Genomic DNA, 25,762 nt, shown 5'->3' with positions numbered 1-25,762 from the left:
GATTAAGTGTTAAGCCTGTAGTGAACACTCAAGACCTAAGGTGGAATGACCCGTGCAGAAATTAGGTGCAGAAGCAACTAGCCCCGGAGTCAGTACCAGCTGGGCGGAGTTCATTTGGTTACGGACAAATGGGTGCCAGGAGCAGTGAGGGGGCGGGGGACGGTGGGCGGCAGGGATAAAGGGAGAAGACACGGGAGCGCAGTGGAGAGACCCAAACGTTTTCGCAAACGAACGCGCTGAGGGTCCTAGAGGAGCCGGAAGGGGCCGGGGCGGCTGTGGGAGGGTCTGAGAGGTGGGGGCGGGGAACTAGGGGTCCGCTTTCCTCCGCGCCCCCGCGCTCCCGCGGACTCGGCTGGTACTGATCCCCGGGCTTGGCCCCTTGCGGACGCGCACCAAGCTAGGTGCACCCAGCTGGCGCCCCTTGAGCCTCCAGCGCCCAGGAAGGAGGAAGGGGGAAGGGGCGGGGCGGGCACGAGCGGAGCAGGGAGAGGCTGGACTAACCGCCCAACTTCCTCCTTCAGCCCCTCCCTCCCACACTCGCGGGCGAGCTTCGACCGAGCGGAGCTGGTGGAGGACCGCGATTCCGCTGGGGGCGGAGGGGCTAGGGTTCGCAGCAGCCCACGTGACCCCATTTCCCACCCGGTTCCAGCCCCCAGGTCCGGAGGCGGGGGCCCGGCGACCGACTCCCGGGCCGGACTTCGCGGTGGGGCCGCCGCCCGCGAGTCCTATAGAGCCACCTGAGCCGGAGCCCGGAGGACGCCGTCGCTCCTCGTTGTCCGAGTCCCGCGCGCCGCGATGGGCCGGGGGAGCCGGCCGCCGCCGCCTCTGCTGCTGCTGATGCTACTGCTACTGCTACCGCCGTCTCCGATTCGGGCGCTCGCCCCTCGGATCAGCCTGCCTCTGGGTGAGTGCTGGGGCGACCCCGCGGGGGACGCGGGCTGGGATCTGGGGGAGGGGAGGCGGCCGGAGAGGTGCCTCGCGCGGAGATTGTGGTGACAAAGGAGGGAGGGAGGGAGGGGGTCTGTCGGAGGCTTGGGGTCCATTAGGACCCCTCCTCCTTTCAGAACGCTCCTGGGAGGGAGGGAGAGGAGAGGAGAGCTGTGGGGCCGCGGGCCCCTTTCTTCCATTCTTTTTAATGGGCAGGGAGGGGGTCTCTCGCCCGTTCTGTCGCCCCTGCTCGCCCCTTGGTAGGGCGCCCTTTCGGCGGTGGCGCCCCACCTCGTTCCCCACCCCCGGTGCTGGCTGCCCGCTGGTCCGCCTGCCCATCTGCTTGTCTTTGATGCTGACCAGAGCCAGCCGCATGCCCCCACCCCCGCCCCCGAGGGCGGCGCGGGGTGGAGGGGGCCTTGGTTGCCGTCCCATAAACACTGGGGTTCTGGTATTACAGCAAGTCGCAGCAGGACTCGGGAACCGCGGCGGGGCGGGTGCCCCATTCTCCCTCCGCCTCTTCACCCTGGTGGGCCAGCGCAGCCCGCCCCCCCTCCCAGGCTTGGTGGGATCCCCCCAGGGCCTGGGAGCGACCATACTAGGGATGGGGGCAGCTCTGGGCTCCGAGACTTCCAGGCCCTGGGAAGGACTGCTCCTCAGAGTCACACTGGAGTACCGTCCTCATTGGCCACGTCCCTCGCCTGGTGCTCACGTCTGCTTCTCTGGCCCCCTCCCTTCCAGCCCTCCACTCTCCCCTCTCCTTACCAACCCCCCCCCCCCCTTTCATCTGGTTGCTTTTCCAAGTCTTTGAAATCAGAGGGACCTGGATTCCAGTCCCATTTCTGCTACTGGGCAAGTGACTCCCTTTTCCCTGTGCCCCCAGTTTCCTCATCTGTAAAATGGGCACTGTCATAGGTATTTTGCAAGGCTATCTTGGAGATTTCATGAAACCAGGTGTATTACTAGGCAACATATATAGATGCCCAATAATGTTTCTCCAAGCCCTTTAACTTGTTGGTTGTCACACTGAATGAATTAGAATAAAGGATGTATAAATTAGTGTTTACAGACTAAAACTGTACCAGGCTTCCTTCTCTTTATAGCATCCCACTTCTAAAAGCATTTCATTTACAAAAGGAAAGAGTAGCAGAATCAGTACTTAAATTAAGTCAGGGCCACTAGGGAAACCCTACCTGAAACATTGCAGGATAATACTGAGAAGATGGCCTGGGTTCAAATCCTGCCTCAGCCACTAGGTAACCGTGTGACCTTGAGCAAGCTGCTTAACCTCTCTGGGCCTTGATTTCCTCATCTGTAAAATAGGGATAATGATAGCACCCACCTCAAAGTTGTGAAGGTTAAATCATTTTCTGTTTGAAAAGTGCTTAGGGCAGGGCTTGATACGTAGAACCCGCTTAATAAGTGTTAGCTATCATCATTGCTACGTGTTAAGCACAGGCTTCATTCTGGCATATCCTGCCCAGAGCTGGGGTGTGTTAGTTTGACCACAGCCCCTTGGGTGCTCCAGCTGGGTAAGTGAAGATAACAGGTGTATCCGGACCCAGGCCTGCTGCCTCGCTACTTTTTCTGTTGTGGCCACCACTCCCTTTGCCCTTAGACCCTCTCAGCTCTGCAAGAAGGTGAGGTGAGGGGGGAACAAAGGCTCTGATGGACTCCACTTCTGGCCCTGGGAAAGCTGGACTGGCTCACGGGGCCATGTCAACTGTAGCAGGTATTGTGTCCAACTCTGAAGCTGGCTGGGGACCACTCATAGTGTGACTAAAAGGCAGAAGGGGGAGCTGTGAGGAGGAACTGAGAGGACCTGCTTCCTGGGAGCAGCTAGAACACTTGTTCATTACTACCCACTGCCCTGAAACCTGGCCCACTTCCACGTATTCAGCACCATGGCCTGGCCGTAGTACAGGCTACTGTCACACACCAGCACCCTTTGCACAGGTCAGGTGGTGCTATGGTCTGGATGTCTGTGTACCCCCAAAATTCATATGTTAAAATCCTAACCCCCCAAAAGACTGAGACACTCAGGCTCACCTGTGAGGACCCACAGATGCACACATTTTGTGCATGGCACAGAGGTGCCCAGTTGAGGGGTGGAGGGCCTGAAATGCAGTTTCTACTCTGCTTTCCAAGCTGTGGAGCCTAGAGAAAAAGACCTTCCGCTCTGTTCTTGAGGCTGGGACTACCCAGAGGGGACCTCTTTTTCTAGTTCCACCAAAGCCCTGGCATCGTTTAGCAGCACCCCAGCCCCTGAACTCGTGAGCATGCATTCACACTTTGCTGAGCTGCACTGCGCTGCACCCAGAGTGCTCGCCTCCCTGGCCTCCCTCCAGGACCTTGATCCCCGCTGCCCCCCTCCCATCTACATGCAGGTCCTCCCAGCCGGCTGGGAGCCCCAGAGGGGGATCCCTGGTGACTGAGCAGGCATACCCTCTGAGCATGGCCTGAGGCGGTTTCCTGCCTCATCCCTGGGGGCTCATTAGATGTTCCTGGCAGTGTGCCCATACCGGGCAAGCCCATGGTGACCATGGGATGCTGGGCTTGAAGCCCCAGGCCTCTCCCTCACAGAAGAGGGAGAGAGGCATGGAACAGAGAACACACCCTGCTTCCTGCCACCTGCCCTCCTGTACTGAATTCCCACCCAGGCTCTCCAAGGGCCCGGAGGCCTAGGGAGAATGGCCTGTGTCTGTGGTTTAAAACAAAATCCTTGGAAGTAGAGCATCCAGTTTGCATCTGAGGTCCTTCGTATGGAACCCTCATTACTGTTGATCAGCAGCAGATTCCTGGGGCCATAAGGAGGGGGTGCCCCACTTGTGGTCTCACCCAGTGGACAGGAGTGGGAGGAGGACTGGGGGCTCCAGGGTCAGCTAGGCAAGCAGTGGCCTTAAGAGGAGGTTTCTTGTCTCTGTGAAAGGGACACTTCAAAGAAGCATGTGGAATTTTGGTTCTGTTGCATCGGAGACTGTGCAGTCAGGACAGAGGCTTTGCAGTGGTTAGGAGCAGGAGAGATGCAGAGTGGAAACAATGGGCCCGGATGTGCAGTGCCTTCCAGCCTGGCCATGTGGGCAGAAACAAAACAACCTGCTCCTATGCTCATGAAAGTCATATCGGGTCCCCTTATTTGGGCAATTAAAAGGAGTTATTAATTTCCCCCTGCCCCAGAAGTGCCTGGCTGGAAGACTCTGGACACAGTGTTTCCAAACTAGACTGGATATAAATCCCTAGGCCTGCAAACCGCAGTCAACAAAACCCCATTGAGCAGAGAGAACAGCGCATTGGCCTGAATCAGCTGCTTGTCCTCTGACCTGGAGCGGGCACCCAGGGTCATGGCTGCCCTGAGAAGCCCCATGCAAGCCACTTTCGAAGTCTTTTCCTGGCTGGTTACCGGCCTCCCTCCTTGATGTGGCCTCAGCTTGACATGAGCATTTGTCTTCAGCTCTGTCCTGTGGTCTGGCATCTTCATGGCCCTTCAGCACAGAGCTGTAACCGTGGTGCTAACAGACGGCTCACCGCACAACCTGGGGCAAGTGCCCACCTCCTCCAAGCCCATTTGCACATTGGCAAGATGGGAGTAATAGCAGGATCCATCTCTCAGGGTCCTGAGAGGATTACGTGAAATAATGTGTGTAAAGTGTTTGGCCCGGTGCCTGGCACATGCTATGTCCCCAGTAAAAGGTAGTGGCTACTCTTCTTTGTGGTGGAAATTCCCTGCCCGCCTTGCTGGGTGAGGTTATTTGCATCAACTGGGTAGATACTGGTGAGCGCTGGCTGTATGCAGGCCCTCTGCTAGGTGCTAAGACCTTATGGCCAGGGAATGAAGTGGTGCAGACCCCACCCCCTAACCCAGGGTAGGAGACCAAGCAAGTCCCCCGAGGGCTGATTGGAGGCCATCGTCAGGGGTCCTGCTTAATTTAGTCCACTTTTCAAGTGCTCCTGGTTCAGCTCTTTCAAAGTCCTCCTCTGCCCCGAGAACCTCCTCTGCCTGGGGCTGGACCGCACCTCTCCCTCCTCCCTGTCCCTGGTTGCCTCCACTCTGCCCTCTGCATAACCCACATTTAGCTGGGTGTTGAAATGCCTGTGTGCCAGCCCAGCAGAGCTCTGAGCTTGCACAACTTTTGGGGCACAGCTAGATACACCTGCACGTTCCTCTCCTAGACAGGGGAGACAGAGAGGATGGCACAGGGCCTGGAGAAAAAGCTGGACTCAGGTCATGTCCGTCACGCCTTCCTTTGTCCCCTTTCTTAGGGCCTGTGGCCCCACTCCCCCATCCCTGGGTGCTCAGGATCGGAGGCCTCTGATGTGGTCCTCCGTGTGGGTCGAGGGGGAAGAGGAGTGAGAAAATGTGGGACTCTCATGGTCTGGGCTGGCCTGACCTCAGGAGCTCCTGCTGCTGCTTTTCCCTAGCCAGCACCCCCGCCCCTCCCCCTGCCTCTCCTCTTCCTCTCATTCTGACCTCCCTGTCCTGGCAATGCTCCCCCGAGTCCAGGATGGAAAGTAGAGCCCTGTGCGGTCTCCCTCGTCACTCTTTAGCCACCCACCACTCCTGTGTGACCGTCTCCACTATGGGGCAGGAACCAGCCCTTAGGTGGCACAGCTGGCGTCCTTATGTTTGTGTTCCACCATCCAGCACCTAAAAGGTAGAAGGTAAGGTAGCAGGTATAGGGCTACTGTGGGCACCAGGCTTTTAGTATATTATTTCCACTTACATGGTAGATGGAATTATCCCCATTTTACAGTTAAGATAGCTGAGGTTCAGAGAAGAGAAGTATCTTGTCCACGTCACACAGTTCTGCCTTGCAAGCCTGCGACCTGACCTGTTCTCCGTGGGACTTGTTTGGTCTGCACTCATGGGTCCATCTGAGAAGCCCATCCTGACAGCTTAGTGGCGTTCAGAGAGGTGAGGGGCCTGTGGTGAGGGGGTTTCAGTGGGGATAATAGACAGTAGACAGAAACCTCTCATTTTATCTTTAATTCTTTTTTTTTTTTTAATTTTATTTATTTATTTATTTTTGGCTGCGTTGGGTCTTCGTTGCTCTGCGCAGGCTTTCTCTAGTTGCAGCGAGCGGGCGCTAGTCTTTCGTTGTGCACGGGTTTCTCATTGCAGTGGCTTCTCTTGTTGCAGAGCATGGGCTCTAGGCACGCGGGCTTCAGTAGTTGTGGCACGCGGGCTTAGTAGTTGTGGCTCACGGGCTTAGTTGCTCCGCGGCATGTGGGATCTTCCCAGACCAGGGCTTGAACCCATGTCCCCTGCATTGGCAGGTGGATTCCCAACCACTGCGCCACCAGGGAAGCCCCTTATCTTTAATTCTAAAGAGGGGCCAAGTGAACTGACTTGCTGCCTCTCTCTTGGCCTCCCCTTGCCCATCCTCTGAGAGAGGTGTTAACTGGAAGAGGGAAGAAAACCACCCGGGAGGGAGCGCCCAGTGTGTGCTGGGTGCTGGCCTGGGGTATGGAGGTGGTATTGTTTCATCTTGTACAGATGAGGGACCCGAGGCTCTGAGAAGAGAACTCATATTGTCAGGGCCGTGCAGCTAGGAGTTTCGGGGCGAAGCCTTGGACCACAAGCTCTCTGCCTCAAGAATCACATTCTTTCCATGAGAACATCTGGCTCCTGCTTCACCTGTGAAATGTACAAAAGCAGCGAAATGACCCAGCTCAGCCCTTGAATAATTGATAGGTTATGTATTTCCATCTGGTAAAGAAATCTATTGAGGTCACTCCTTGGATGGGACAAGAGATCCAGCTAAGGCCCTGATGGCACAGCCATGGTCGGAAATAGGGCAGACCCGGCAGACTTGGCCAGGAGCGCAGTGCGCCGGAGACTGGGGCAAACGTCTCAGACAGACGTTTGCAAACGGGGGAGCAACAGGCCAGAGCCAGCATGGAGATATATTTTGTTTGGCATCCAAGTGTTTTAGAAAAATTTTAATGAGTCACCAATATTTAAAACTCAGGAAATTTTCTATAAAAATCCAGGTTTCCAACTCTTCTGAAGACCTGATGAGGCTTAGCCCTCATTCCATTGAGTAACAATGGTCTGGGGGGAAGCAGCAGCTACCCCTTCAGAGGGGCTCCTGCCTGTAGGAGGCTCCACCCCCACCTGCCCTTGTCCCCTTCCCTGTACAAGTGGGCTTCCAAGGTGGCCAGGGGCTGGGAGTTTACTCAGAGCAAGGATGAGGAGTGGGGGTGGGTGGGCGGCATGGGTAGGACCAATCCTAATTGTTGGTGGCCCCCTAACCCTGGGAGCTTGGCATTTCCACGTGCTGCGTTTATTTGGTCTTCCCAGCAACCCTGCGAGGACTCCCTCCCAGAAACGGCAGGTATCTTGTCTAACTGGTCAGTGATAATAGTCAAGACTCACACACAGACCTTGTGACTCTGCTTTCCTGTCCCTGTGGCCTCTCCCGTCTCCCTGCAGCACTTTCAGCTGTCACACTTCCATCTAGACCCTGGGATTCCAGGACTGAGCTCTGGGGAGGGGACAGGGCAGGGGCCATGCTTCTCAGACACACTCTCGCGATCGTGAGGCTTCAGGACCTCTGGACTGCCCCCTTGGAATCTGGTGTCCGTCCCTGGACCAGAGTACCCTGAATTGGGACTTGGGACTCTGTTAGTCATTCATTCAGTCAACGAATGTTTATTGAACAACTCCTTGGAACTCCCCTGGCCAGATGACACAAATATGGACTACAAATAATAAGACAGTTTTGATCCTCAAGGATCAAAGCTTGGTAAGGGAGACAGGCACCTGAGGCCCATCATCGTCAAACAATGTGGCCAATGCACCGCGAGAGGTGTGAGCAGGAAATGATGGGTGCACAGGGAAGGGGCCCTCGCCCAGCTGGGGATTCAGGAAGGCCTCCTGGAGGAGGTGAAACCGAGCTGAGTCTCAAAGGATGGGTAGGAGTTAGTCAAAAGGAAGGGCATTCCAGGCAGGGGGACTGCCTGGGCAAAGACTGGCGAGGAGAAATAGGACCTTGAGTCGAAGTTCACTCCTTTGAAATGGGAGGGGGATGTGGCAAGGGCTGGCCATTAGGGGCTGGGACACAGGGACACAGGACCGTGACAGTCCCCAGAGAGCCCTCTGACCTCAGTGTAGCAGCTGGGCTGGGGGCAGGGGCCAGTTGGGAGGCTGCTGCAGTGGCTCGGGTGAGAGAGGGCAGTGGCCGGGTTCAGGTCCGAGGTAGCGGGGATGGTGAGGGGAATAGATTTGGACAATATTGAGGAGGGAGACTTGGCAGGATTTGAGCATGGATTAGATGTCCACGGTGAGGGAGAGGGTGATAGAAAGTGCGACTCACAGGTTTCCAGCCCGCTGAGCTGTGCCACCCAAAGACGCAAGATCCCAAGCCGAGGAGTGGTCTGGAAGAGGGCAGTGGAGGAGGTGCCCGTGGAGGGTCTCCTGCATAGTGGGGTCTGGCGTACTGGAGGACGACCTGCATACTGGAGGATGAAGAGATTTGGGAGTTGCCAGCATCCAAGACATTGAAGCGATGGGCATGGATGTGTGGCCCAAGGGCCAAGGGCCGACCCTAGTGAACAAGAACATTCAAGAGCGAGGCCTGGAGAGGCTGAAGGTGATTAATAATACAGACTCGGGAGCTGGTGACCCAGGTTCAAATCCCAGCTCCACCGCTCTTCCTAACTGGGTAACTGAGGGCAAATCATTTCACGTGTGCCTCGGTTCTCTCGCCCGAAAAAAGCAGATGGTAATTCCTACCTGACAACGACCTGGCCAGAATTACGTGCACCAGCCCATTTAAAGTGCTGAGTAAGTGCTACAGCGCATCAGCTCCTGGAGGGATGGAGGCCCGGGAGGAGTGTGAAGGAGACGTGAGGCGACCCTTGAGATCGGTGTGGCAGACCCCCAGAGGACAGGGGACCCCCGCCAGGCCGTGCCCCTCGGCATCTGGGGTTTGGCGGCAAGGCGATGCCCGGGCCCTGGCGAGTGTGGGCCTGGTTCAGGCCTGACCCCCAGGCAGGGAGTGAGTGGGAGGTAAGGGATGGAGATGGCGCTGGGTGGCTCTTCTCAGGAGTTTGGCTGAGAAGGGAGGAGGGAGGCACACACATTTCTAGGATAGATATCGAGGGAAAAAAAATTCTTTGAGAGGCAGAGGTTGATGACACAGGATTCAGTTTCTGAGGAGATGGAGGATGGGAAGTTGAGGTTGTTTATGCCTGATGGCCCCAGTTTCCTTAGAAAAGGGGCCCTCTGAGAGGAGGAGGATGGGGGTAGAGGCTTCAGGAGAGAGGGGACAGCCAGTCCCGGGGCAGAGGGCCAGAGGAGCTGACCTTGGTCCTTGGTGGGCGGGTGGGGGTCAGGCTTCCAAGGTGATGGCAGCCCATGACAGGTCCTGGGTTAAGACTCAGTTGTCCAGATGGACACAAGGAGGGTGTCTGAGAGGGGTGGGGGCCACCTGGTGATTCTGGCAGGAGCACTTGGCCAGCTCACCTGGGGCGGTAGCAGCAGCCAGCTGGGAAGCGGGCTTTCCCGAGCACGCATGCCCCAGGAACACAGGATGCTTCTAGGCTGGGTTCCCTTGATTTCTTGCCTCTTTCTTGGTTACCTCAGTCCATGGGGAGCACTTGTGGCACACAGTCCCCTTCCCCTATCGAGAGTGACCCTTGCCTGGCTGGGGTCGCTACCCTGGCATTGGCCTGTTGACAGCAGTTTGGCGTGCCGCTTCCAGCCGGTCTGGCCACCCTGCCCCGACATTGGGCGGGGGGGGGAAGGAGGACGCACAAACAGGTCGGCGGCATCCAGGTCGATGGCCGCCTTGCCCTAGTTTGCTGCTGAGTCAGCACTCCTGTCCTGGAGGTGGTGCTTCTGCTGGTGCAAGTGGGTCCAAGGGTCCCGTGTGACTCCCTGGGGAAGAGGTGCTCCAACAGAGCCTTGGGAGGCTCTCAGGGGTTTGTCCAGGGCCCAGACCCCTCTCTGGGGACCTTGTGATTCAAGCCGAGGGGCAGGCAGCTGCCCACTACGCCCCACCCCCGTTCCCGCTGGGAGCACCTTCCAGGCCCTGACTGCGCAGGGAAGCTGGTGTCTTCTGGCCTAGTCCTGCTGGGGCCTGTGGGCGGCGGGCTGTTAAGGCCAGGTCAGCGTCAGCTGTGGTGCCCCTGGAGCCACAGTGGAGGAAAAGGTGGGGCGGGGCTCTGAGTCAGGGCCCTGCTGCAGCGCCTGGTTGGCAGGGTGGGGACTGCCCGGGGTGGGGATGGTGCTGAACCCTGTTCCCGCCTCACCCCAGGGAGCTCCAAGCTTCCGGCTGAGTCACAGGCCAGGGGAGAAACTCTAGATGAGGCTGGGGGCTGAGTTGTTCCCGCATCACTTCCTGCTGAGAGCCCAGGCCCTGAGGGTGTGGGAGTGGGGCTCTGCAGGTAGCTCTGACCCTCTCCGAGGGCGAGGCCGAGGGTGGGGAGGACTCAAGGCCTCGAGGTGGGACAGCCCCAGGCCAGCCGCCATCCTGCCTTCTTGGAGCCCTGGAGAAGCCACTGGCTCAGGCCTGCCCAGGCTAGATGGGACGGTTTCATCCCACCTGGGAGAACTGGCCACAGCTTCAGGCAGCCCGGCTTTCTCTGCACTGGACTAACCCGCTGGGTAGAGGGTGTGGAGGATGTCTGAGCAGCACAGGTAGCCCAGGAGACCACACAAGGCACTCTCTTTCCACACAGAGAGCAGGGTAGACACTAAGACTGACCCCAAGGTGGGCCAGCACTCATGGAGCTGAGTGCACAAACACTTCCTTTTAGTCACCTCTGCAGATAGCACCCCAGAGCGAACACACAAGCGTGGACAAGCCCTGTGGTAGGGTGTACACACACACAAACACACACATGGGCGAGCTGAGGCAGGAACCCCACTCAGAACACCGCCGAGCAGGGACCAGCTCTCACACGCTGCATGGGCCCCTGACACCGGCCCGTGTCTGAGCTGTAGCTCTCTGCTTGGCCGTGAGCCCCTCATGTGACCAGTCGCAGGCCTAGGTTAGAATGGCCCAGGATGAGTTTGTTAGCCACGAGGACCAGGGAGGCCCAGCTCTTCAAAGCAACCCTGTTTCTCTGGCAGCTCTCGCTGGGCTGGATTTTCCTGCAGGGCTTTTTGATTTTGTTTTTGATCCACTCGAGTGTTGATCGTGTGCCAGACACTGTGCCAGCACTGGGATAACGTGTGCGAAGTTGTTTTGAGTAAAGCTCCCAGTAAATGTGGGTTATTATTATGTATGTTATCATTTACATATATAATCTCATTTCTTTTTGTAACAATCCTATGAGGCGAGGTGGTATTATCCTCATTTTACAGATAAGGAAAGTGAGGCTCCAAGGTGTTAAGTGGCTTGTCCTGGTAGCAAACGGACAGTAAGTGACAGAGGCAGGATTTGAACCCAGGTCTCTGACTCGAGTCTGTGCTTCTAATCTCTGTCGCACTGAGACTCCCAGTTGGTAAGCCAGCCCCACTGACTGGCCCTGGTGAAGTCCACAGGGCAAGAGGGATTGCGGAGGGCCAGGCCTTCGGGACACCATGGCTTTGAGTCTGAGAGACTCAGGGCAGAGGGGTGGAGAGGCAGTGCCCCCAGAATGGGAGTGCGTGGTGTGAGGGGCCCCTTGCCTGTTTCTCCCAGGCATTTTCTGTTCCTTGGCCGTTTCACTGACTGGACTCCCAGTGTGACTGGAGGAGGTATGGGGGCCTCTTGAGCAGCTGGCTTCTTTGGAGGGCTGGGCTGGACCAGGGCTGGGCAGCTGGCGCCCTGGCTGGCCCTCCAACCTGGCTGTGCTATGTCTGCATGACCCTTGGCAAGTCTCCCCACACCCCCCAGGCCTGAGTGAGTCTGAGCTGCCACCTGGACTCAAGCTTATCTCTGACCTTTGGCATTTCGGTATCTGGACAGATTCCAAGAGCAGCCTCCTGTCCAGACTTACGGGACCCGCCTGGGTAGAAATGCCCCTCCTCTGTAGGCAGATAAGCATGGGCATATGTGAGCCAACCCTTGCTGTCAGGAGCCTGGAGGGCTGCAAAAGATGAGGAGGGACTGCGGTAGCCGTTTGCCCTGGTCTAACTGACTCCTTGTGAGCCTGCTGTGGGTTTTATTTTCATTATCCCCATGATGTATATGAGAAAACTAGAGTTCGGTGAGATGACGTCCACACTGCCCTACAAAGGACCTACCTACACGGTGCTTCTCAAAGTGTGCTCCTTGGGCCTCCAACTTCAGAATCCCCTGGGAGCTCATAAAATTGCATGTTCTCAGGCCCCATCCCAAGCTAGCAGCGTCAGAGTCTCCAGGGGCAGGTCGTGGATCTAGAGTTTAGATCTTCCAGGTGCTTTTGCTGCATCCTGCAGTTTGCAGACCAGGAGTCCAGAGAGGAGACCTCCTGAGCCGGCCTTCTATCACAGCTTCTGTTTTGCTGTGGGGCTTTTTGTATGTTGCTTAATGACTCTGAGCTTCAATTTCTTCATTTGTAACCTGGAGATAGCAGCAGTTCCTACCTCACAGGATCATCATGGGCACCCAAGGAGTTAATATCTGCAACATGTTTACCCAACACCTTCCTGTGGTGGCCAACGGGAGGGGTCTCTTTTGGGGGGGGCGGTTCTTCCCGGACCAGAATGCAAAATGGTCAGGTTGCTTGTTCCAGAAGGCTGACCAGCTCATCAGCACAAAGTACAAGCAACATAATTGGGCCCCAATTACGTGTTGGGAAATTTTCTGTTTGGGAAAAGTAGGGGGTTAGTGCTGGAAACTTTCCTTGGGCCTCCCAGTATATAGAGTGCTGATAAGAAGTGGTCAGAAGCTGGGAATTTGAGGCAAAAGACCTGGAGTCTAGTGTGATTCTGGACTTAAGTGTTCAAAGAGAGGCCTTAACTTCTCCAGACCACAGCTGCCCTGTGTGGTTTCAGTAACAGAGTTCAGGTTCCGGACATCAGGCTGGACTTTGCCCTGTGAACTCCCAGAGCAGTCCCTGTTTTGGCTCTGGTTCTAGAGTGACAAGCCACTTAGTTGCAGATTCCCTGTAGATTCCTGCACTGGTACCTTGTGATACTACCCTCCCTCATCAGGAAGTGAACAGCCTTGGAAACTCCGTCATTCCTGTTTGCTGGTGGGATGTCCCAGTATATGTGCTAGGAAGTCCTACCGAAGGGCTTCCTTCACCATTAGCAGCCAGGTAAAAAGCTTGGCTTCTCCAAAAAGGCTGGTATGTGTTCTTCCTCTTGAATAATGAGGACAAGGTAACTTGATTTCCGTTTTCTCTTTGACCACTGGGAGGCTCAGCACTAAATGTGGAGCCCATCTCTGGTAGCTGTGTGAGGACCTTATGACCTGCTTATGTGAAACCTGTCCTTCGTTTCTGGTTTAGATGTTTTCTTCAGATGTGTTTTTTCCTCCACTCCTGATTTTAGTGTTTATATTTTACTACCTTCTTTTCTTTGTGTTTCCTTGCCCTTTGTGGAACCAGGCCGGGGGTATGTAAAAACACTCACCATGTAAACACACATGAAGCTGTCTTCTCAACTGCTTTGTTGGCATGTTGCATTTTTTGCTTCCTCAGCTTCATGAAACTATTTGTCTGCGTGGTTGCAATCCACCGGTCAGTTAGGAGATGCCTGGGGTTGGGTAGGGTGGCTGCTTTTTGCTTGTTTTTCTTTTCTTATCAGCTGCTTTGAATTTTTAAAATAATTTCTCTCCAAATCCATTAGTCACTGAAAGCACAGATGGTATCGTGGTGGATAGATGTGTGTGTTTATTTTTTTCTTCTTCCTTTTCTTCTCTCTAATTTATTTCTTTAGCATTGCACAAGTATAACCTGTAGAATCCAAAAATGATAACAAGTGCAAAGGGAAAAAAAATTACCTGTAATTCCACCAGGGATACCGCTTTCCAGCATTTTGTGATTCATCCTTCTGGATTTTTTTCTATGTTTATATTTTTCCCACAAACAAATAGAATCTAACTATGCATACTGTTTTATAACCTTCATTTAATGAAAGATACTTGAAATTTATATCAAAGATACATGCACATAATTTTTTTTTTTAAGCATAGAAGGACTTATTGTGAAAAGCAGTAACTGCCTCAGTCTTCCCCAGCCCCAGGCCTGAGTAAAAGGGGCAATTTTAATCATTTAGACTTCTTGTTATACAGTGGTTTCCTCCACTTAAGTAAAACGCTTATCCCACGATTTCTTGGCTTATCTGACTTACTGACTTGCTGCTGAGAAAAATAAAGCTTTCCATCAGTTCCATCACCCTTCCCCACTTCCTCCAAACATTTTCTGCCACTACATTTGGTTACCTTTGCAATTTAAAATAAGATACTTAAGGACTTCCCTGGTGGTCCAGTGGTTGAGACTCTGAGCTTCCACTGCAGGGGGTGCAGGTTCGATCCCTGGTCAGGGAACTAAGATCCCACATGCGGGGCGGGGCGGGGCGGGGGGAGGGGTGGAAAAATAAAATAAAATAATATACTTAAGCCTCAGTGTCTTGTTCCACTAACCACGGACAGTCTCTTGTGGCCCTCATTGCTCTCAGAGGAAGATATGGAGACTCGACTTTTTCCTTGACTCCTCTGGCCCCCAGCATCACAATGCCTGTCTGTTGTACATTCAGTGTAACATTTACATTCTGTTTAATAACCATAAATCTTCCATGAGTGACTGTGAGGCAGTATAGTTGAAGACCAGCGCCCCATGTTTGCGTTCCTCTGTAAATCATGTTCACTGCAGCCCACAGGAGTGGGCTGTGCTTACAAGTCCTTCTCTTTGGGTCTAACCCCACTCAAAGGAGAATGTTAAATATACTTTCCTTTCTTATATTCCGTCAGGTGCTCAAAATCCATCACTTTATATTTTAGTTCGCTTCATATTTTGACCATGGTTTTTTATGTAACTGTTTGCTTGTTGGTCTGGAGTTTCTAATACAACAGCATTTTACCAGCTGCATAGTATTCCAGCAAAGGAAGTATTTGGGTTTATTTTCACCCAGTCCCCTGTGGTTGGGCATTTAGGTTGTTTCAATTTTTCATTAACGTGAATGGTGCTATAATTGATGTTCTTTTACGTTCATCATTGTGCCTTTGTCTCATACATAATGTTTGAGGGTCCGGGAATGCTGCTCCCCTTAAATCCGATCGCCTTGTCCCCAGCCCCATGCCACCCACTGCTTTGCTGATCTACCTTCAGTCAGATCGGCGCGTTCTAGAGGTTGGTATAGGAGGGTTCTTGTGGGAGGGGGGGCCCCCAGGAGGTAATGTCCATCGATCGTCCTCTCTCCAGGCTCTGAAAAGCAGTCACTTCTCAGATTTGAAGTGGATCACATCTCCAACTACACAGCCCTCCTGCTGAGCAGGGATGGCAGGACTCTATACGTGGGTGCTCGAGAGGCCCTCTTTGCGCTCAACAGCAGCGGCAGCTTCCTGCCAGGCGGGAGTTACCAGGAGGTGAGATGATGCCCGGGGATGGCTAGCCTGGGTGGAGGATGCCAGTGGGGAAGATGGAACTTCTGGGTCCGAGGATGATGCAAACGGGAGAGGGGAAAGGAAAAGAGGGACATATCCTTCGTTTCCACTTGCACACTTACCTTCCCCTTTCTAATTCCCCAGCTGCTGTGGAGCGCAGATGCAGAGAGGAAACAGCAGTGCAGCTTCAAGGGCAAGGACCCACAGGTGAGCTAGCACCTGGAGGTGACCTGGGCTGAAGGAGGGATGGAGGGTGGTAGATCTGGGCCCGGGATGGAGGCAGGAGGTGGGAGCAGATGCAGCGAGCTGTGGTAGAAAGGGCATAGGCTTCTGAGATGGCCAAACCTGGGTTTGAGTCTCAGCCCTATACTTACTATGTCTGTGACATTGGACAAGTAAGTAGATTTGCCTCTCTGAGCCTTGGTAAAATGGGGATAATGATGCCTGTCTCACTGGACTTACCGTGAGGATTCAATGAGCTAATAGACATAAGGCACCAGGCACATAATAAGTGCCAAATAAACATCAGCTTCCAGCATGAGCAGTGATTGGGTGGGGGTGGGAGTCTGTCCTTCTGAGGGTGGTGCCTGATGTAGCAGGTCTGACATAATCCTGGCTTGGTTTTGGCCAGACCACTGGGTGGGAGCCAGTCCAGCCTGGGGTTCTCTGGGAGGACTCCCCACCATTCCCAGAGGCCTTCCTGGTCCTGAGTGCAGCAGAGGGCAGTTAAGGTGAAGGCAGAAGAGCACCGGACTTGGGGTCAAGACACAGGTTCAAGTCCTGGCCACCCCTGATTTCTTTTATTCAGCAGAAATGTATTAAGCACTTGCTCTGTGCCCAGGTGCTTTTAGACACTGGTTATTATATCATTGTGAAAAAGAAGGTCAGGTTTAAAAGGTGGTCAGGTTACACTTCATTTAAAAAGTGACATTTGAGCCAAGATTACTTGGCTCAAATGAGGTGAGGGAGTTGACATGGAGGAGGAACAGGACTATAGATTTCACTCTGAGTGAGATATGTGGGGAACCACTGGCTGGCTGAGCAGGGCAGTGACGTGGCCTGGCGTGCGTTTGCAAAAGGTCCCTCTGGCCGCCGTGGTGGAGAGCGGCCTCGTTGCGGCGAGGACAGAGGGAGGGAGACCAGTGAGGGGCAAGAGGCGATGGTGCCCGGACCAGGGTTGGACCAATAAAGGGAGTGAGGAATGGTCGGATCCCAGATGTATTTTGAAGATGGGGCCACCAGGATTTCCTGATGGAAGAACCGGGGTGGCGGGTATCAGAGGAGAGGCGAAGCTGGCTGTGAGGCTCGGGGCCTAAGGAACTGAGAAGGTGGAGTAGCCGTCAGTGCAAGAGGGCAGATGCCGGAGGAGAGAGTTTTGGGGGAACAATCAGAAGCTCAGTAGGAGATGCCTGTTAGACACGCTTGCAGCGGCGATCCGCAAGTCTGGGGCCCAGGGTTCAGGGCTGCGTGTTTCCTCCCGCTCTGGGCGTAGCTGCCTCACCAGGTGGGGCCGAGACAGCTCAAAAGGGAGGGATTCTGTGCCTTCACCCCAGACTGAAGAGAAGTTTTCCAATCACGGAACTACCTGAGGCCCAAGGTCCCCCTCCTGCACACACGCTCCGTGGTCCTCCATCTGCTCTGCCCCACGAGGCTCCTGGAGCCTCATTTACTCCAGGATTTGAGTACTGGGGAGCAGAGGCCTCACCCCCAGGGCTGGCCTTGCATCCGTGGGGAGGGCTCGGCGGTGCCCCCTGGTGGCTTGCTTGGGCCTGACATCCTCCTCCCTCCTCCAGCGGGACTGTCAAAACTACATCAAGATCCTCCTGCCACTCAACAGCAGCCACCTGTTCACCTGTGGCACCGCGGCCTTCAGCCCCGTGTGCACCTACGTTGTGAGTGCCCCTCCTCACCCCGGGCTCGCCCGCGGCTGGCCTGGGAACTGCCTGTCTTTGTGCCCCAGGGAGCTGGTCTCTAGCACTGACCCCTGGTAAAGGGCAGGGCCCAGGGGGAGGCTTCTTGACAGCAGTGGGCCCCCGAGAGCCCTGAGGCCCAGCCCCAGCCCTGATGGCCAGGTTGCCCTGCAGGGGGCGGCGGGGGGTGGGATTCCCCAGGCACAAAAATCCTGACTGACCCACAATCACACCCTCTTGCTTCCTCCAGCTCTTTCCCCCGCCCTCACTCAATTCCCGCCAGCCCACCTCGTCCACCCTCCTCAACACACGCATACCCTTACGTTTCTGCCCTACGCACGCCTTCATAAAGGGTGGCATTTTGAGGCTTTGGAGCAACCAGCTTTGGAGTCAGACATACCTGAGTTTGAATCATGTCGCTGCCCTTTCCTGGCTCACATTGCCTTTCTAAGCCTCCTCTCCTCTCTGCTACGTGGGGCAACAGTGCCCACCGCGTCAGGTCCTGGTGAGACGGTGCTGGGACTGTGCCCGAGGTGCCGGGATGAGAAGGACGGCCCGTCAGACCCCTCCCTTCTCTCCAGCACACCTCCCTGTTCTCCCGCCGAGCCCGCTCACTCCCTGGCGTGCCCCTGAGCTCTCCCATCTACCCCCTGCAGAACATGGAGAACTTCACTCTGGCACAGGACGTGGTGGGGAACATCCTCCTGGAAGATGGCAAGGGCCGTTGTCCCTTTGACCCCAATTTCAAGTCCACGGCCCTGGTGGTGGGTGAGTGTTGGGGGGCAGTGGGCAGGATGGGCTCATTGAGGCTCCATGTGAGGGCGGGCAGGGGAGCAGGGTGGGCCCCAGGTCTGAGCTGGTGGGTCATGCCACACCGATTCCCAGGGGGTGCGGCGACCTTGGGCTGCCCTCGGGTTGGCTTTTCTTAGTTCCTACTCCCTCCTCTGTCCTCCTCAAACAAGAAGGGCAGCACTCATGTCACTCCAGGCCCTGAGCGGGAAGGGGCTGTGCTGAGGGCTCATTCCCATGGGAATGTCCTTTTGGCAGATGGCGAGCTGTACACTGGAACAGTCAGCAGCTTCCAGGGGAATGACCCGGCCATCTCACGGAGCCAAAGCCTCCGCCCCACCAAGACTGAGAGCTCCCTCAACTGGCTACAAGGTGAAGTCCTCTCGCCCCTCCCAGTGGGCTGTCACGGGGCCCCAGGGAGGGGGCCCTGTCCCCCCAGCAGGGCCTGAGAACAGAGCCTTGCCTGTCTGGGATCCCTGGGCTGACTGCACTCCCCACTGGCCCCCACAGACCCAGCGTTTGTGGCCTCAGCCTACATTCCCGAGAGCCTGGGCAGCCTGCAAGGGGACGATGACAAGATCTACTTCTTCTTCAGCGAGACTGGCCAGGAGTTTGAGTTCTTTGAGAACACCATCGTGTCCCGCATTGCCCGTGTCTGCAAGGTGAGCAGGCCGGGCCATCCCAGAGACCCCAAAGGCTCCTCGGGTATAGACCCAGAAGGCCCCGCACCTGTGGCCTTCTCCTGTCCTCCAGGAGGAACGGCTCGGCTACTGGCTTTTCTCTCTCTCCTTTTCAGTTAAAATGTCTCTGTTTTTCCCTATTTTAAAAAACATGAAAATGTAGAAAAGTACACACGAAAATCACTTACAAGATAAGACGCACCGTGGTATCGTTATTAAGAGCGTAGACTCTAGATCCAGGCTGCCTGGGTTCAAACCCTGCAGGTCATGTGATCTTGGGCAGTTTCCTTACTGAGAAATCTGCTCGTTTCCATCTCTGTTCAGTGGGAATCATAACAAAACTCCCTCAGGGTTGTTACGATCTGTGTAGGGCTTTTAGAGATGTGATGAGCAACCACTAGTTGTCAGCTATTGGTGTTATAATCCCACCGTCCTACCACAAGAAGTGGCCACTGTTAACAAGTTAGAGTGTTCCTTGCTAATTTTTTTTTTTGGCACGTGTGTAAATACATACGTATTTATATTATTTAAAACCATGTACAAACAAGAGTTATACTGTAATGTGATTCTTTAGCTTCCCTTTTTGCTCAGCGGTGAATCGTGACATCTTTCCACATTTGTAGATAGACTCCCCTTCGTCCTTTTCCCTGGTGTCCCACAGTAAGGAAAGCGCTGTCATTTACTTAGCTAGCCTCCCGGTGAGGGGACCTGAAGGCTGCCACCTCAAGTCTTCTTGATTTGAAATGGACTCAGGCCTGGCTTTGGGTCTGTCTGGCTCTTCCTGGCGTCTGTCTCAGCCACCACTGGGGAGGGGGCAGCGAGGAGCACCAAGTGTCCCACCCCTGCTCATGCCTAAGCCCAGGCCCTCTCTCCCTCTCCCAGGGTGATGAGGGAGGCGAGCGGGTCCTGCAGCAGCGCTGGACGTCCTTCCTGAAGGCCCAGCTGCTGTGCTTGCGGCCTGACGATGGCTTCCCATTCAACGTACTGCAAGACGTCTTCACGCTGAGCCCCAGCCCCCAGGAATGGCGTGACACCCTCTTCTACGGGGTCTTCACATCCCAGTGGTAGGGCCCCCAGGACCTAGCTGGGAACAGGGTGGGGGGGACGAGTTGGGGCAGGGATTGGGCCCCGCTGGCCTCATTGTGAGCCCCAGGGCTCCTGGGCTAATCTGGCCACTTCCTTGGTAGGCACAGGGGGACCACAGAAGGCTCTGCCATCTGTGTCTTCACCATGAGGGACGTGCAGAGGGCCTTCAATGGCCTCTACAAGGAGGTGAACCGCGAGACGCAGCAGTGGTACACCGTGACCCACCCGGTGCCCTCGCCCCGGCCTGGCGCGGTGAGTGCTGCCCCCGTGCTGGGAGGATGGGTCCCCAGCCGTGCTGGGATCACTTGCTTTCTCTGAGTCTGTTTTCTCACCTTGAAAGTGGGGACAAAGCCCAGGCCTGCTTGTCTTTCTGAGTTAGATGTGACCATGAATGTCGGGGTGGCTTCAAACCTGCTTTAGGCTGGGCAGGGGTGTCCCCCATCAGGACGCTGACTGCACGTGCCTCTCCCCAACTCTACTGTGAGCTCCTTATTTATTGATTGACTGACAGGCCATGGGGAAATAGTCCTTTCTTCTTTCCTTCCAGCCTCATGGGCTCCCCACAAAGCAGACCTTGAGACAAGGATGTGAGTGCCAGCAGTTTTTAGGAGAGGTGATCCCAGGAAGAAGCAGGAGGGAACAGGATTGTGGGAGGAAGGGGCGGAGCTAAGAAAGTGTGTGTCACTGAGCTGCTACTGCTGTGGGCACCTGGAGCTCGTTCCCTGGGGCCCTGGGAGGCTGCGTGGAGCACATCTCAGCATTGTCCCACTGGGGTGTTTGTCACCAACTCCTGTGCAGTTGAGGGTCACTCCAGGGTATTAATTCCTGGGGCTTTTACAGAGAATGACCTGGGGCAGAGAGAATCAGGAAGCGCCCCCTGGCAATAAGGGAAACTAACTGCAGGCACCCTCATGCCCCTACACTAGGAAGCCTTGGTCAGCCAGGGCATCCTGAGAGAGCACTGGCGAAAGGATGCTACAGGAGCAGGAAGTGTGGTCATGCTTCTTGAGGCTTGCGGAAGGGGGTGGGGGAATGGTGGGCAGGAAGGAGGGATGGTTGGTGGGCAGAGAGGGGTAGACCCTGGCAGCCGGGGCCCTTGGGCGCCCCACACCCTGGGCTTTGCCCTTAGGCCTGTAGATCAGCGCGCTGGCTTCGCAGAACTGGAGTGCTGTGCTGTGGCTTCCAAGGGCGGGGCAGGTACCCCTGCTGTTCACTGGGGAGACAGGGCCGGCAGTCCCAGTGGGATTTGCAGGACCCACATCCTGCTTCCTGCCCTAAGTGCCACTCGCCTCAAGCCACCGCCTTCTCCTTCAGTGCATCAACAACAGCGCCCGGGAAAGGAAGATCAGCTCGTCCCTGCAGCTCCCCGACCGTGTGCTGAACTTCCTCAAGGACCACTTCCTGATGGACGGGCAGGTCCGCAGCCGCCTGTTACTCCTGCAGCCCCAGGCCCGCTACCAGCGTGTGGCTGTCCACCGCGTCCCTGGCCTGCAGCGCACCTACGACGTCCTCTTCCTAGGCACTAGTGAGTGCCCACAGCAGGGCAGGCTTGGAGTCAACGGGGCATAGCTATTGGGACATGGGCCTCAGGCTCCGCGCAGGGCCTGAGTGCTGTCCATGTTGCAGGTGACGGCTGGCTGCACAAGGCGGTGAGCGTGGGCCCCGGGGTGCATATCATTGAGGAGCTCCAGATCTTCTCATCAGGACAGCCCGTGCAGAACCTGCTCCTGGATGCCGACAGGGTGAGCAGAGGAGGAGTCCGAGCAGCGTGCTTGGGGTGCCTGACCCCCGCCCCAGCCAGATGGAGAGATCCAGGCTCCTGGCATAAGCTCTCAGAATGTGGGGGCCCGGGAGCATGAGAGGAAGCCCCCTGTGGGTGGCGTTTGTATGCACTCGAGCCGGGTGCAGCTCTGGGTGGTGGCCCTGGCTGCCCGCGCCTGCTTCTCATCCCCCATGCCTGTGCAGGGACTGCTGTATGGTGCCTCACACTCGGGTGTGGTCCAGGTGCCCGTGGCCAACTGCAGCCTGTACCAGAGCTGCGGGGACTGCCTCCTGGCCCGGGACCCCTACTGCGCTTGGAGCGGCTCCAGCTGCAAGCACGTCAGCCTCTACCGGCCTGCGGTGGCCTCCAGGTGAGAGCTCCTGAAGGCCCCGCCCACTCATCCATCCATATGCACTAGGCCTCCGAGTGCCTTCCCTAGGCCCTCTGTGGAATCACCACACAGCCTCATTTGTGTCCACTGTCTGGGAATAATTATTAATCAGCTCCCCTTCTGACTCTCATCAAGTGTTATAGTTCAAACGATAAATTATGTTTGCCTTACCCATCTGTAAAGCAGAGACAAGATTTGGTAAAGTATGAAATGTCAGAGCTATGAAAAGCTTTGCAGGAGAATGTCGACCGGCACGTGAATGTAGTTAAGGAACAAAAAATAACGGCTACATAACAGTCCGTTAACAAACCCATTAAGGGAATTCCCTGGCGGTCCAGTAGTTAGGACTCTGCGCTTCCACTGCAGTGGTCACAGGTTCGATCCCTGATTGGGGAACTCAGGTCCTGCAAGTGGTGCAGCCAAAAACAAACAAACAAACCCATTAAAAACTGTTTTCAAAATCACTTACTTAGATTTAAAATTTTCATATAGAAAAAAATAGATAAACAAGTAAAATAAAAACTACCCTAATCCTACCACCTAGAGAGACTTACAGTGAGATTTTAATATATATCCCCCCAGATTTTTCTACATATGTGTAAAATAAAAATACACATATTTTAAGTAAATATGGGATCTGTCCTATTTGTAGTGTACATACTTCACTCAAGGGGATACCTGGTTCCAGTTTTATATTTCAGAACACCATGTATGCGTACACATGTGTACACCTGAAGGCACACTCAAAAAAATGCTGCCTGCCATTCTCACTGGATGGTTGATTGTGACTTTTGTAATGTTTTTAGCCTTTGTGCTTGGTTTTTTCCGGTTTTCTAAAAACAAATCAGTGCATGTGCATTGCTTTAAAAGAGACAGGTACATACATACAGATCCAGCTGTCCTTCCAGACTTTTTCTAAGAGCTCAACTCACTGCTTTTGTAATTCAGGGAAGTATTACAGTACCTTTTTTTTTTTTAATATTTATTTATTTGGCTGCACTGGGTCTCAGTTGCAGTACGCAGGATCTTTTGTTGCAGCACATGGGCTTTTCTCTAGTTGTGGCACACAGGCTCTAGAGCACGTGAGCTTAGTTGCCGCGTGGCATGTGGGATCTTAGTTCCCCGACCAGGGATCGAACTCCATCCCCTGCGTTGGAAGGTGGATTCTCTACCACTGGCCCACCAGGGAAGTCCCTACGGTAACTTTTTTTTTTCTTTTTTTTTTTTATTTATTTTATTTTTGGCTGTGTTGGGTCTTTGTTCCTCTGCGAGGGCTTTCTCTAGTTGCGGCGAGCGGAGGCCACTCTTCATCGCGGTGCGCGGGCCTCTCACTATCGCGGCCTCTCTTGTTGCGGAGCACAGGCTCCAGACGCGCAGGCTCAGTAGTTGTGGCTCACGGGCCTACTTGCTCCGCGGCATGTGGGATCTTCCCAGACCAGGGCTCGAACCCGTGTCCCCTGCATTGGCAGGCAGATTCTCAACCACTGCACCACCAGGAAAGCCCCCTACAGTAACTTTTAACTGAAGTAAATACTGTGTAGACAGAGGAGATGCCGGCCCAAACCCTGCGGGGTGGGGAATCCACCCAGGGAAGCCGCTTGCCTTTCACCCCCGCTTTGGGCCTGGTGGTCCCCGAGCCCTTCCCCAGGCCCACATCCGCAGGGCTGCGTGAGGGTGTATGCTGCACGGAGGGTGGGCAGATGCGGTCTTGCGGGGGTTCCTGGCCCATCCCGGACTCTCTTTGGTCCTCAGGCCATGGATCCAGGACATCGAGGGGGCCAATGCCAGGGAACTCTGCAACACTTCCTCGTCCAAGGGCCGGACTTCTGTACCAAGAGGTAAGGTGCCCCGTCAGAGGGTGGAGGAGAGGTGGGGGTCAAGCGTGCCTAGAAGGCTCCTGCAGCCACTGCTGTGTGTAAATGCCTTTCCTCACTTCCTCACCCCTTTGGCCCTGCAAGCAGGACCCTGGTAAGTGAGACCCCCAGTCCCCGAAGTCCCCAGAGTTGCTGTTACAGCATGAGGACCATAGCCCAGAGGGGGGTGGGTGAGCCTGGGGCTACCGTGGACGCCAGCCCCTTTACCCGGGACTGTGCCTCTTTTGCCTGCAGGCGAGAAGCATTGTGAGCCAGTCCAGTTCCAGCCCCACACAGTGAACACCTTGGCCTGCCCCCTCCTCTCCAACTTGGCAACCCGGCTCTGGCTGCACAACGGGGTCCCCATTAATGCCTCGGCCTCCTGCCGCGTGCTGTCCACCGGGGACCTGCTGCTGGTGGGCAGCCAGCAGGAGCTGGGGGAGTTCCAGTGCTGGTCGCTGGAGGAGGGCTTCCGGCAGCTGGAGGCCAGCTACTGCCCAAAGGTGGTGGAGGACGCAGTGGCAGACCGAGCAGACCGGAGTGGCAGCGTGCCCGTCATCATCAACACGTCTCGGGTGAGCGCACCAGCCGGGGGCAAGGCCAGCTGGGGTGCAGACAAGTCCTACTGGACCGAGTTCCTAGTGATGTGCGCACTGTTCGTGTTCGCCATGGTGCTCTTCATTTTATTCTTCCTCTACCGGCACCGGGGCGGCATGAAAGTCTTCCTGAAGCAGGGGGAGTGTGCCAGCGTGCACCCCAAGACCCGCCCAGTGGTACTGCCACCTGAGACCCGGCCGCTCAATGGCGTGGGCCCCCCCTAGCACCCCACTCGACCACCGAGGCTACCAGGCTCTGTCGGACAGCTCCCCAGGGCCCCGGGTCTTCACAGAGTCAGAGAAGAGGCCGCTCAGTATCCAGGACAGCTTCGTGGAGGTGTCCCCGGTGTGTCCCCGGCCCCGGGTCCGCCTGGGCTCTGAAATCCGGGACTCCGTGGTGTGAGAGCAGACTTCTAGAGGCAGCCTCCCTCTAGGGGCCAGGAGTGCTCAGAGAGGGTCTGCTGGACCTCTGCTCCTCGTGGAACACAGCCGCGGTGCCCAGCCCTCGGGAGCGATGGAGCCAGCTCGCCTGCTGTCGAGAGGCAAGGCCCCTCCACCCCAGATGGCCACAGCCCCACAGGGCCTGGCTCAAGATCAGGGCCTGCCCGAGTGGGCAGAACAGTGCTCCTTATGTAAACTGAGCCTTTGTTTCAAAACAGCTGAAATGTGAAACAAGAGAAAACAGTGGAGAGAACACAGAACGCCATGCACACGGCCAGGCCAGCCCAGCCTCCGGACTGGGAGGGCTCATGCAAAGTGGTTGTTGGAGACAGAGTTGGACATCCCACACCAACTGGCCTCTTCCACTTTCCGCCTTATCCTACTGCCACAGGCTGCCCCTTCTCACGGCAGAGCCAGGGGCCAGCTCGGGCTCCAGTGGGTCCAGCCTCGCCATCTGGCCAAGTTGTTGCAGCCATCGTTCTGTCACCTCAGGGACCGGAGGGCCACGCTGGCACCACAGCCCTCACGAGGCCCTGGGCTCAGACCCACCTCCTGGACCTTTCCGGCCTGTATCAGGCTGCGGCCACATGAGAGAGACAGAGGGCAGCATGAGCCCAGGAGAGAGTATATGACAATGTACACCTTCCCTCAGAATTCCAGGAAGACTGTTGCCTGCCTTCCTCCATCCCAGCCTGCAAACCTGTGTCCCTTTTCCCCACACCTGCCCTGGCCTCCTCTTCAAAACCAGTCCCCAGTTCACCCCTACACCTTGCAGCCTCCACTCTACGGTATGTTGATACTGCCCAGCACAGGGGCCCTGAGTTTATGTGGGTTTTGTATTCTTTTTAATAAAATGCACTTTACT

The 25,762-nt window shown here is 55.6% G+C and overlaps 1 protein-coding gene across 1 annotated transcript; it reads left to right on the top strand.

Moving 5' to 3' along the window:
* The first annotated feature begins 466 nt into the window (after positions 1 to 466).
* Positions 467 to 25,257, top strand: SEMA4B (semaphorin 4B). Its single transcript, XM_036842414.1, is given in 15 exon segments — positions 467 to 904; positions 15,208 to 15,371; positions 15,534 to 15,596; positions 17,183 to 17,281; positions 17,956 to 18,067; positions 18,347 to 18,460; positions 18,599 to 18,750; positions 19,651 to 19,832; positions 19,956 to 20,106; positions 21,169 to 21,379; positions 21,481 to 21,596; positions 21,820 to 21,986; positions 23,760 to 23,845; positions 24,116 to 24,672; positions 24,674 to 25,257. Coding segments are annotated over 15 exon segments (2,469 nt in total). The 5' UTR covers positions 467 to 795; the 3' UTR covers positions 24,860 to 25,257.
* The last annotated feature ends 505 nt before the right edge of the window (positions 25,258 to 25,762 follow it).

This window comes from Balaenoptera musculus, chromosome 2 (genome assembly GCF_009873245.2).
Source record: "Balaenoptera musculus isolate JJ_BM4_2016_0621 chromosome 2, mBalMus1.pri.v3, whole genome shotgun sequence".
Taxonomy (NCBI): Eukaryota; Metazoa; Chordata; class Mammalia; order Artiodactyla; family Balaenopteridae; genus Balaenoptera; species Balaenoptera musculus.
This window is presented reverse-complemented; position numbering and strand designations above follow the sequence as displayed.